Source organism: Xyrauchen texanus, chromosome 30 (genome assembly GCF_025860055.1).
Source record: "Xyrauchen texanus isolate HMW12.3.18 chromosome 30, RBS_HiC_50CHRs, whole genome shotgun sequence".
NCBI classification, from domain to species: domain Eukaryota; kingdom Metazoa; phylum Chordata; class Actinopteri; order Cypriniformes; family Catostomidae; genus Xyrauchen; species Xyrauchen texanus.
This window is the reverse complement of record NC_068305.1, coordinates 653,181-665,841: the sequence shown is the minus strand read 5'-3', so window position 1 is coordinate 665,841 and position 12,661 is coordinate 653,181. Positions and strand designations below refer to the sequence as shown.

Here is a 12,661-nt window from a genome sequence, read left to right as displayed (position 1 = left end):
TTGTGCTCATGCAGATTAAGGCTCATGTAATTGTTATATAATATTAATGAGGAGCTGACATGAAATTCATTTGAGAAGGTGTAACATGAGAAACTCTGTGTAAAACTATTTTAATTGACCTCATTTGAGAGACTGTGGCTTATGCAAAAGAAAAATGGTTTGATGCGTTGTCTGAACAAGTAGTTGACAAATCCGTCTTAAGGAAGCAGTGTATAATTTCAGTTATACAGACTGTTTTAGGTTCTCCTTACCCGTATCAGATGCGTTCATTAGGAGGCATTTACATCAGATGTGCTCAAAAACAATCCATCCCTCCACACATTTAATCTGTCCCACTGCTCAATTTTCCAGAAAAAGTTTTTTCATCAGATTTTTCATTTGAGAAAAAAGCTTGCAACATGCTTAGAGTCTCCAGATAACAAGAGATGTAAACTGCAGCCAAATAAGGTCAATTTCAGGTCACTCATGATACACAACACGCTGTAAAAGATGAGACTGAATCCAGCTTCCTAATCGCCAGCTTCTGGAATGCTCAAGTTATTCTTCCCCACCACACAACTCAATCTCTGGCGAGGTATATCTGAATATTTACTAGTCAATAACATACATTTTTTAGTCACATTTGCGAGTGATTTACTTCAGTTTAGAGGGCTGTGACTCATGAGGTTTTTTCAGTGTATGAACATTCAGTTTGAAGTGTGCTGCACATGCAGACTATTTATTTCATTACATTGCAGCCTTTGTAGTTTAATAATCTCACCTAGGACATATCTCTCTTTTATTTGTGCATTAAATGTTTACAAAATGACATTTGTACATCAAACGGTATTGGTTTTTGGTATATGAGCCTTTTTCATGAGTACAAGGACAAGTACATCAGTGCAGTATCAGGATATCTCTAGTCATATATAAGTGCAAAAAGTCATATGGACCACTTTTATGTTGCTCTTATAGAGCATTAATGGTGTTTTTGCTCTTTTTGGAGCTTGACAGACATGGTCACACTGATTTATCGTTGAAGAATCTTTATGCAGCTCTTTTCTATGCAAATGTTCTCCTTTCATGTTCAATGGAAAAAACAGCAAACTTGTTTGGAATGACGAGAGTAAAGGTCTTAAGATAAAAAATATAATGAGAATTTTCATTTTTGGCTGAACTGTTCACCTGTTTTACAGTTAGTGTTGTAGTACAGAACAGAATCCTCGAACAGTTTCTCTTTCTCTTTTCAGATGAGCAGCAGCCATCACAGAATCAGTCTGCGCCCCATTCTACTTGTAACGTCCAGCCTAAACAAAGATCACGGGCGTGTAGTGACCCTCACAGAGCGCAAGATCAATGGCAGGACTCGAGTCTGGTGCTAGAAGACGTGCTAGATAACAAGAACCTCAAAAAGCGCTGCCAACATAGAGCCAAGACCAAAGCAGACACGCACACCTCGAAAGGTTCAGGAGATCGCCAAGCCGCCGAGACTTCTTTCGCCAAGGAGCGTGAAAACATGCATGCACTGGAGGTCACGCAGTACTTTTTTGAGTCTGTGACACTGCAGATGGAGCGTTGGTATGAACGGAAAATAGAGGAAGCACGCTGGCAAGCCAACCAGAGAGTCCATGCTGACAGAACCGCTCTACTGGAGAGAATAAACTACCTGGAAGATGAACTCAGACTGCTGAAAACTAACAAACAGGAGGAGAGCTAGAATGTCATGTACAGTACATTTGGCAAAATTCAGTATTTAAAGGAATAGTTCATCCAGAAATTAAAATTCTGTCATTATTTTTTCACCTTTATGTCAGGCCAAACCTGTATGTATGACTTTATACGTGGAGCACAAATGATTATTATTATATATATTTAAGAAAATCCCGTCTGCTCTTTTCCATTTATTGAAAGGGGACCGGGACTATCAAACTCCAAGATGGCAAAAAAGCACCATAAAAGACTGTCCATGCACTATATTCCAAGACTTCTGAAGTCATACGACAGCTTTGTGTGAGGAGTGTGAAGTCATTCACTGAAAAACGTATTATCCATCCTAATTCTCCTTATGAATCAAATCTTTTCAGGGAAGAAGTTGTTACACTAATAACATTTACAAAACCAGTCTGAATGATTTGTTCACTAATGGTGACCGGTTCTCGATCTCACTGACTGTATGATCAGATTACAGTAGTTAACAGAGCACTGGTGGGATAACTCCAGAATACTTGGAATATAGTACACGAGTCATAAGTACTTCAGTCCCCGTTTATTTGAACTGCATGGATAAGAGCGTCCTGTACGATTGTTCAAATTGTTTCACACATGATAACGTCATATGAACTTTCAACGACATGTGGGTGAGTAAATGATGACAGAATTGACATTTGAGTGAATTCATGCTTTAAGAAAGAGTGTGAATTTGAATTAGCCCCGCCCAACAGGATGTTGAATTGAAATTGAAATGAAGAGAATTTTACTTTATTGCAATTCAAAGAAATTCAACACAATAACACAAAAATATTATTTCTAACACAAGCGACAAAATGTAATTATTTAATTTGGACTAATTATGCCAATTTATTGTCTAACATGTAGAATAAATGTTTTCTCAACTGATAAACATTCAATAGTTTCAAAACAATGAACGTAGTCATAAAAACGCATTTGAATTTTGCCTTCAGCATCACAAAATATCAGCTTATTGTTTTCAAATCTACTAAGGAAAAGTAAATATTGACATCAAAATTGATTATTTAAGATTGAGCTTTGACAAAATAAGTATACTAATAATAATCTTCTAAAATCTGTAGTCCAGTTGGCCATGACTAATTCCACGGTCCATGAAAACAAATAATAATGAAAAAAAATATAGTATATGTAATAAGAAATTACATTTCTCCATTTCAAACACTGATTATCTAATCGAATGTTTCAGGAAGTGTTGTTTGTATGACTGTCGATTTAATTAATTATTATAATTTATTTATTTTTTCTCCCCAATCTGGAACGGCCAGTTCCCAATGTGCTCTAAGTCCTCGTGGTGGTGTAGTGACTCAATCCGGGCGGCGTAGGATGAATCTCAGTTGCCTCTGCGTCTGAGACTGTCAATCCACGCATCTTATCACGTGACTTGTTGAGCGCGTTACCGTGGAGACTTCACACTATTATCTGCGGCATCCACGCACAACTCACCACACGTCCCACCGAGAACCACATTATAGTGATCACGAGGAGGTTACCCCATGTGACTCTACCCTCCCTAGCAATTGGGCCAATTTGGTTGATTAGGAGACCTGACTGGAGTCACTCAGCACACCCTGAATTCAAACTCACGACTCCAGGTGTGATAGTCAGTGTCAATACTCACTGAGATACCCAGACCCCCAGTGTGATTAATTATTTTAAAGATAATCACAATTATTCAAACTCCCTGACTGTCATAAGGAATTTCCCAGTGCATCTCGAGCTCTACAGGCATTTGAGGGGTTCTCAGACAATTTTGATTACAAGGCGATAAATTTAATTAATCATGTAATTGATTCGATTATCACAATTGACAGCCCTAATGATTACATTTGTATGGGTATTTCATACATAAAATATATTATTAAACTCTTCACTTAAAGCAGTTGATTTTTTTTCTTTTAATTTTATTCCATTTTAATTGTACTTTTTTCAAATGATTATTCTGCACTGATAATATAAGATTGGTGTAGAAGACTGTGATTTATGATTTCTAGATTAGTGAAGATTAATAGAGCTGCAGTAACAGACTTCAGCCGAACAGAACATCATTTCTATGAAAAACATGTATCATCAGTACATGAACGCTAATGTTTCTAGCTCAATTTCACATCGTTGTGTTCTGAAATGTGTGAGTGCATTATATAACTCAACACAAGTGCACATCACAGTGTCAGCACTTCCTGTGTTCCTCCTACTGATGGTTTCTGTCAGGTCAGACACTGTCATGGCAGAGCAACAGTTTAAAGAGAATTTGCTGAGCTGGTTAGTTATAGTTCAACTCTGAACATGCTTTCTGAATAATAACAAATCTGCTTTATTGGAGACATTTGAAGGGAACTAGCGAGGTGTGTTACTGCCACAGTAACACAAAAACATGTTAAGTGCTATACTGGATGTACAAAGAGAATACATGCTTGCAACGTGTAGGCCAAGCGTTCATGTCTGTTTACATACTTCTGGAAAGTCCCTCTCAGACACATCTTTGGCAGTGTGTGCTTGCAATTGTGTTGAGTTAAAACACCTTGTTCTGACATGTCTGATAATGAGCACATTTACATGCACAATCTTAAAGTGATTATGTTCAACAAGCCGACATTCAGAAGTGCAGCACATTACACACATACTGTGGATTGTGAATGCCAGACATGTTGATTTAAAGGAAGATCATCTCTGTTGAAATGATCAAATATGCTTTTGCCAAAAAAACAGATGTCTTCATTGCCATTTGCTTTTAACGTTAATGTTTTCATCTGTACAGTCTTCAGTTGTAAATAAATCGTTTTTAACTGTGTCTTGACAAATACTAATAACTACAATGTAATCATCAGACTACATAATAGTGCTTTACTGTCACTTTAAAGGGAAATGCATTATTTTCTGTCCTAATCAAATGAACTATGAAGATACACAGCTTGATAAGTCCAAATTAATGATTAATAAAGCACATCTAACGACATGAAGAAATCTGTGGACAATTCATCTACGCTGTCTTTGGGATGAAATAGGGGATGTTAATTGATGGATCTGTTTAAGGCCAGTTTATTTTATTAATGTAAAGCCGGACGGGCTGATCAGGTGTTTGGGGTGAAGCAGTGGTCCTGGTCAATGTTTTCACTGTGGGCCATAATACTTCACTGTATATGTAATGTTGTTTGTTTCGGTCATGTGAAAGGATTTCATCCTGTTAACTGTGCATGCTAGACAGATTTGTTGGAAGTGGTATGAGGCCTGTCCAGTTTAAACTAAATCAGTGTACTTTGCTGTCCAGACAAATAATGATGATTGCCTTTTTTTTATTTTTACTGTCCTGAAAGAAAAGAAACAATCTCTGATGAACTGCAAACATGCCACACAGATGTAAGCAGCTTGTTGAAGAACACCTGTCAGGGCACAAATATTAGAGACCTTCAGTAAAGCTGATAAAAATGCCTAATATATATATATATATTATAAAACATTCATGTATAAAAAGATCTTGATGTAGATTACATAAAAGTTAATGGACATGTTTTGTGCTAACAACCCACCTGTAAATATATTGTGCATCTAGAATAACAGTCTGTACGTCACACCATAACTGGTCAAACAGAAGACATGGGCACAGGAATAACGTGTGGTTTGTGCTTAGACGTTTTATTCATCATCACCCCATCCGCTCACATTCAAGATCAATTTACACTCAATAGAGCTACAGCTGGTCTTTCTGGAAATAAAAGCACCAGTTTAATCAAAGAAAAGGAATTCACTATTACATTCAGAGCTGCACAGGATTCTACAGACAGTTCAGAACATGATTAATGATCCATATGCAGTATTTTGTCGTTATGTGACTCTTATTGCAGAAAAAGAGAAGGCTTTGGTAGTGACACAGTTATGCTGGTATTGGATTACAAAGCAATAACAAGTATATGAATGGCTAGCAATCAGTTGCCAGAGATTTATTTCCTAACCCTTTGGTACTAAGGACAGGGAAAGAAATGTACTAATTGACACTGCATAATTTATATATACAATTTTGTGTGTATAAATAGAAAATACACAGAAGAGTAATGTTTTCTCTAGTCTCATGAAAACGGTCAAGAACACCTCAAAATGAAAAGAGGCCAATAAGAAATTAGATTCTGCTTTAAGAAAACTAAGCCTATTTTCTGGAACCATTACAGTTTTTGACATATTTCCATTCTTTTCATCATAATTAAAGCACATTTCCCCCAAAATAGTGGAGTTATTCATTCTTAATGGTCTTAAAAACTGGCATCATTTGCTTCATGCAAAATAGAATTTCTTCTTTTGATTTGAATGTAAAAATGACCCAGTCAGTTGAATTTTGTTCCCTCATAGTTTTGGTGAAAGAAAAGCATGAAAACAACGTCACAGCAGCAGTCCGATCATCCCGGTGCAGTTTCTCATCAAATCCACACAATCATAAATAAAGACATCATCTGAGGAAGGAATTATTCAACTCTTCGTTTCAACTAGCATTTCAAAAGTCTTTAAATAAATTAAAGAGGTGTAAAAATACAGAGCTCCACTGCATCATTAGATTCTCGTTTGTTTACAAGGCACCAGACAAGTGCATCCTGAACAACAAAATAAATACAGCACAAAGTGTCGAGGCAGACTCAACCAGTCAAACCACCAAAGATTGAAAGATTTAAAAACACCCCACACTCCCATCTCAAACAGAACAGACTATGTCCTGGTCATATTTCACCCCAACATCAGTCAAAAAGAGTCTCTTTTCAGGAACATTAAGATTTCTTTGCATTGCAACATTATTTGCATTGCACATTTCTCATTACCGTAATGCTTTTTTAAAATTGGGATTCTCATTACTTTAAAACAAAAACTATACTAATATTTAATATACATTTTATGCATTTAAATCAACATAAAGGGCAGTACAACAAACACTACCTTGATATATACATACACTTCATTGTTCAATAATAGACTTCAATTCGATTTTCTTTTGATTTCAGGGTAAAATATGACCCGTTCTTGAGAGTTTTTGTGAGAGTCACAGCACACATTGACACTAAACATACACTAAGTCCCGCCCCTGCTCTGGCCCCAGTCCCTTGGAAGGGTCAATCAACTCATCCTCATCATAATCGTCACACTCGATGGGTTTGGGACAGCTGTACGGGTGGCCGTTGTCATCAAAGAACCGTCGGAACGTGAACTCGTAGAAGGCGTGCTCTGGGTGCTTGCCGTTCTTGAACCAGCGGTTGAGCGTGTCGTTGGGGTTGCTGTCGGCATCGTCACTCCACATTTTGTCGGGATCGACTGGGTCAAAGTTGGAGGTGTCCGTGCAGTGTGTAATTTTGGGGATGTAAGGCGCATGGTGTTGTTGCCGCAGGTCCGTGGAGAAGTCGATACTCTTGAAGAACGGCTGGGCTTTGATTTCATCTGCTCCGTTTTTCCCGAGCCGGTCTTCAGGGCCCCGGCAGAGCTTTAAGATGAGGTCGGTGGCCTCCGGACTCAGCTTGGCCTGTGGGGGAATGTGCAGCGCCGTCTGCCAGTTTATTACCTGAAACAGACACAAACATTCAACATGAAAGCAAACCAGTGCTCGATCATGGTCACATGACATCCCTGAGAAGGTTAAAAGTTGTTCTCTACTGGTGCTGTGCAGTGAAACTGTAAACAGTTGTGTGTACGCTGTATCGACCAACCAGCATCCAGGAATATTATCCTTTTTATAATATTGTAACTGACTGATGATACGTACTAAAGCTGGGTATCGATACAGATTATTCCTATTCATTTGGATATATTTCAGTTTAGGGATGCAATTAACAATTATTTTGATAATTGATTAAATCTAACGATTATTAGACCGATTATTCAACTTTATTTTGATTATTGCAATGGTTAATCATTCACTCTTATCCGGTTATTCTGTGATTATTGCAATGGTTAATCATTCACTCTTATCCGGTTATTCTGTGATTATTGCAATGGTTAATCGTTCACTCTTATCCGGTTATTCTGTGATTATTGCAATGGTTAATCGTTCACTCTTATCCGGTTATTCTGTGATTATTGCAATGGTTAATCGTTCACTCTTATCCGGTTATTCTGTGATTATTGCAATGGTTAATCGTTCACTCTTATCCGGTTATTCTGTGATTATTGCAATGGTTAATCGTTCACTCTTATCCGATTATTCTGTGATTATTGCAATGGTTAATCATTCACTCTTATCCGATTATTGCAATGGTTAATCATTCACTCTTATCCGGTTATTCTGTGATTATTGCAATGGTTAATCGTTCACTCTTATCCGGTTATTCTGTGATTATTGCAATGGTTAATCGTTCACTCTTATCCGGTTATTCTGTGATTATTGCAATGGTTAATCGTTCACTCTTATCCGGTTATTCTGTGATTATTGCAATGGTTAATCGTTCACTCTTATCCGGTTATTCTGTGATTATTGCAATGGTTAATCATTCACTCTTATCCGATTATTCTGTGATTATTGCAATGGTTAATCATTCACTCTTATCCGGTTATTCTGTGATTATTGCAATGGTTAATCGTTCACTCTTATCCGATTATTCTGTGATTATTGCAATGGTTAATCATTCACTCTTATCCGGTTATTCTGTGATTATTGCAATGGTTAATCGTTCACTCTTATCCGATTATTCTGTGATTATTGCAATGGTTAATCATTCACTCTTATCCGATTATTCTGTGATTATTGCAATGGTTAATCGTTCACTCTTATCCGATTATTCTGTGATTATTGCAATGGTTAATCGTTCACTCTTATCCGGTTATTCTGTGATTATTGCAATGGTTAATCATTCACTCTTATCCGGTTATTCTGTGATTATTGCAATGGTTAATCGTTCACTCTTATCCGGTTATTCTGTGATTATTGCAATGGTTAATCATTCACTCTTATCCGGTTATTCTGTGATTATTGCAATGGTTAATCATTCACTCTTATCCGGTTATTCTGTGATTATTGCAATGGTTAATCGTTCACTCTTATCCGGTTATTCTGTGATTATTGCAATGGTTAATCATTCACTCTTATCCGGTTATTCTGTGATTATTGCAATGGTTAATCGTTCACTCTTATCCAGTTATTCTGTGATTATTGCAATGGTTAATCATTCACTCTTATCCGGTTATTCTGTGATTATTGCAATGGTTAATCGTTCACTCTTATCCGGTTATTCTGTGATTATTGCAATGGTTAATCATTCACTCTTATCCGGTTATTCTGTGATTATTGCAATGGTTAATCATTCACTCTTATCCAGTTATTCTGTGATTATTGCAATGGTTAATCATTCACTCTTATCCGGTTATTCTGTGATTATTGCAATGGTTAATCGTTCACTCTTATCCGGTTATTCTGTGATTATTGCAATGGTTAATCATTCACTCTTATCCAGTTATTCTGTGATTATTGCAATGGTTAATCATTCACTCTTATCCGGTTATTCTGTGATTATTGCAATGGTTAATCGTTCACTCTTATCCGGTTATTCTGTGATTATTGCAATGGTTAATCATTCACTCTTATCCGGTTATTCTGTGATTATTGCAATGGTTAATCATTCACTCTTATCCGATTATTCTGTGATTATTGCAATGGTTAATCATTCACTCTTATCCGATTATTCTGTGATTATTGCAATGGTTAATCATTCACTCTTATCCGATTATTCTGTGATTATTGCAATGGTTAATCATTCACTCTTATCCGATTATTCTGTGATTATTGCAATGGTTAATCGTTCACTCTTATCCGATTATTCTGTGATTATTGCAATGGTTAATCATTCACTCTTATCCGGTTATTCTGTGATTATTGCAATGGTTAATCGTTCACTCTTATCCGATTATTCTGTGATTATTGCAATGGTTAATCGTTCACTCTTATCCGGTTATTCTGTGATTATTGCAATGGTTAATCGTTCACTCTTATCCGATTATTCTGTGATTATTGCAATGGTTAATCGTTCACTCTTATCCGGTTATTCTGTGATTATTGCAATGGTTAATCGTTCACTCTTATCCGATTATTCTGTGATTATTGCAATGGTTAATCGTTCACTCTTATCCGATTATTCTGTGATTATTGCAATGGTTAATCATTCACTCTTATCCGGTTATTCTGTGATTATTGCAATGGTTAATCGTTCACTCTTATCCGATTATTCTGTGATTATTGCAATGGTTAATCGTTCACTCTTATCCGATTATTCTGTGATTATTGCAATGGTTAATCGTTCACTCTTATCCGATTATTCTGTGATTATTGCAATGGTTAATCGTTCACTCTTATCCGATTATTCTGTGATTATTGCAATGGTTAATCGTTCACTCTTATCCGATTATTCTGTGATTATTGCAATGGTTAATCGTTCACTCTTATCCGATTATTCTGTGATTATTGCAATGGTTAATCGTTCACTCTTATCCGATTATTCTGTGATTATTGCAATGGTTAATCGTTCACTCTTATCCGGTTATTCTGTGATTATTGCAATGGTTAATCGTTCACTCTTATCCGATTATTCTGTGATTATTGCAATGGTTAATCATTCACTCTTATCCGATTATTGCAATGGTTAATCATTCACTCTTATCCAGTTATTCTGTGATTATTGCAATGGTTAATCGTTCACTCTTATCCGATTATTGCAATGGTTAATCATTCACTCTTATCCGATTATTGCAATGGTTAATCGTTCACTCTTATCCAGTTATTCTGTGATTATTGCAATGGTTAATCGTTCACTCTTATCCGGTTATTCTGTGATTATTGCAATGGTTAATCGTTCACTCTTATCCGATTATTCTGTGATTATTGCAATGGTTAATCGTTCACTCTTATCCGATTATTCTGTGATTATTGCAATGGTTAATCGTTCACTCTTATCCGATTATTCTGTGATTATTGCAATGGTTAATCGTTCACTCTTATCCGATTATTCTGTGATTATTGCAATGGTTAATCGTTCACTCTTATCCGATTATTCTGTGATTATTGCAATGGTTAATCGCTCACTCTTATCCGATTATTCTGTGATTATTGCAATGGTTAATCGTTCACTCTTATCCGATTATTCTGTGATTATTGCAATGGTTAATCGTTCACTCTTATCCGATTATTCTGTGATTATTGCAATGGTTAATCGTTCACTCTTATCCGATTATTCTGTGATTATTGCAATGGTTAATCGTTCACTCTTATCCGATTATTCTGTGATTATTGCAATGGTTAATCGTTCACTCTTATCCGATTATTCTGTGATTATTGCAATGGTTAATCGTTCACTCTTATCCGATTATTCTGTGATTATTGCAATGGTTAATCGTTCACTCTTATCCGATTATTCTGTGATTATTGCAATGGTTAATCGTTCACTCTTATCCGATTATTCTGTGATTATTGCAATGGTTAATCGTTCACTCTTATCCGATTATTCTGTGATTATTGCAATGGTTAATCGTTCACTCTTATCCGATTATTCTGTGATTATTGCAATGGTTAATCGTTCACTCTTATCCGATTATTCTGTGATTATTGCAATGGTTAATCGTTCACTCTTATCCGATTATTCTGTGATTATTGCAATGGTTAATCGTTCACTCTTATCCGATTATTCTGTGATTATTGCAATGGTTAATCGTTCACTCTTATCCGATTATTCTGTGATTATTGCAATGGTTAATCATTCACTCTTATCCGATTATTCTGTGATTATTGCAATGGTTAATCATTCACTCTTATCCGAGTTATTCTGTGATTATTGCAATGGTTAATCGTTCACTCTTATCCGGTTATTCTGTGATTATTGCAATGGTTAATCGTTCACTCTTATCCGAGTTATTCTGTGATTATTGCAATGGTTAATCGTTCACTCTTATCCGGTTATTCTGTGATTATTGCAATGGTTAATCGTTCACTCTTATCCGGTTATTCTGTGATTATTGCAATGGTTAATCGTTCACTCTTATCCGATTATTCTGTGATTATTGCAATGGTTAATCGTTCACTCTTATCCGATTATTCTGTGATTATTGCAATGGTTAATCGTTCACTCTTATCCGATTATTCTGTGATTATTGCAATGGTTAATCGTTCACTCTTATCCGATTATTCTGTGATTATTGCAATGGTTAATCGTTCACTCTTATCCGATTATTCTGTGATTATTGCAATGGTTAATCGTTCACTCTTATCCGATTATTCTGTGATTATTGCAATGGTTAATCGTTCACTCTTATCCGATTATTCTGTGATTATTGCAATGGTTAATCATTCACTCTTATCCGGTTATTCTGTGATTATTGCAATGGTTAATCGTTCACTCTTATCCGGTTATTCTGTGATTATTGCAATGGTTAATCGTTCACTCTTATCCGATTATTCTGTGATTATTGCAATGGTTAATCGTTCACTCTTATCCGGTTATTCTGTGATTATTGCAATGGTTAATCGTTCACTCTTATCCGATTATTCTGTGATTATTGCAATGGTTAATCGTTCACTCTTATCCGATTATTCTGTGATTATTGCAATGGTTAATCGTTCACTCTTATCCGATTATTCTGTGATTATTGCAATGGTTAATCATTCACTCTTATCCGATTATTCTGTGATTATTGCAATGGTTAATCGTTCACTCTTATCCGATTATTCTGTGATTATTGCAATGGTTAATCGTTCACTCTTATCCGGTTATTCTGTGATTATTGCAATGGTTAATCATTCACTCTTATCCGGTTATTCTGTGATTATTGCAATGGTTAATCGTTCACTCTTATCCGGTTATTCTGTGATTATTGCAATGGTTAATCGTTCACTCTTATCCGGTTATTCTGTGATTATTGCAATGGTTAATCGTTCACTCTTATCCGGTTATTCTGTGATTATTGCAATGGTTAATCGTTCACTCTT

At 36.0% G+C, this 12,661-nt stretch overlaps 1 protein-coding gene and 1 pseudogene across 1 annotated transcript in view; one reads left to right on the top strand and one right to left on the bottom strand.

Moving 5' to 3' along the window:
- The window catches only part of LOC127624113 (ankyrin repeat domain-containing protein 6-like), a 48,748-nt pseudogene extending 44,079 nt beyond the window's left edge, over positions 1-4,669 (top strand).
- A 663-nt stretch (positions 4,670-5,332) lies between these two features.
- lats1 (large tumor suppressor kinase 1) overlaps positions 5,333-12,661 on the bottom strand; it is a 29,419-nt gene continuing 22,090 nt past the window's right edge. Inside the window, exon 8 of the mRNA XM_052098777.1 lies at positions 5,333-7,258. Coding sequence (XP_051954737.1) covers positions 6,764-7,258 — 495 coding nt within the window. The 3' untranslated portion in view covers positions 5,333-6,763. The remainder of the gene's footprint in view (positions 7,259-12,661) is intronic.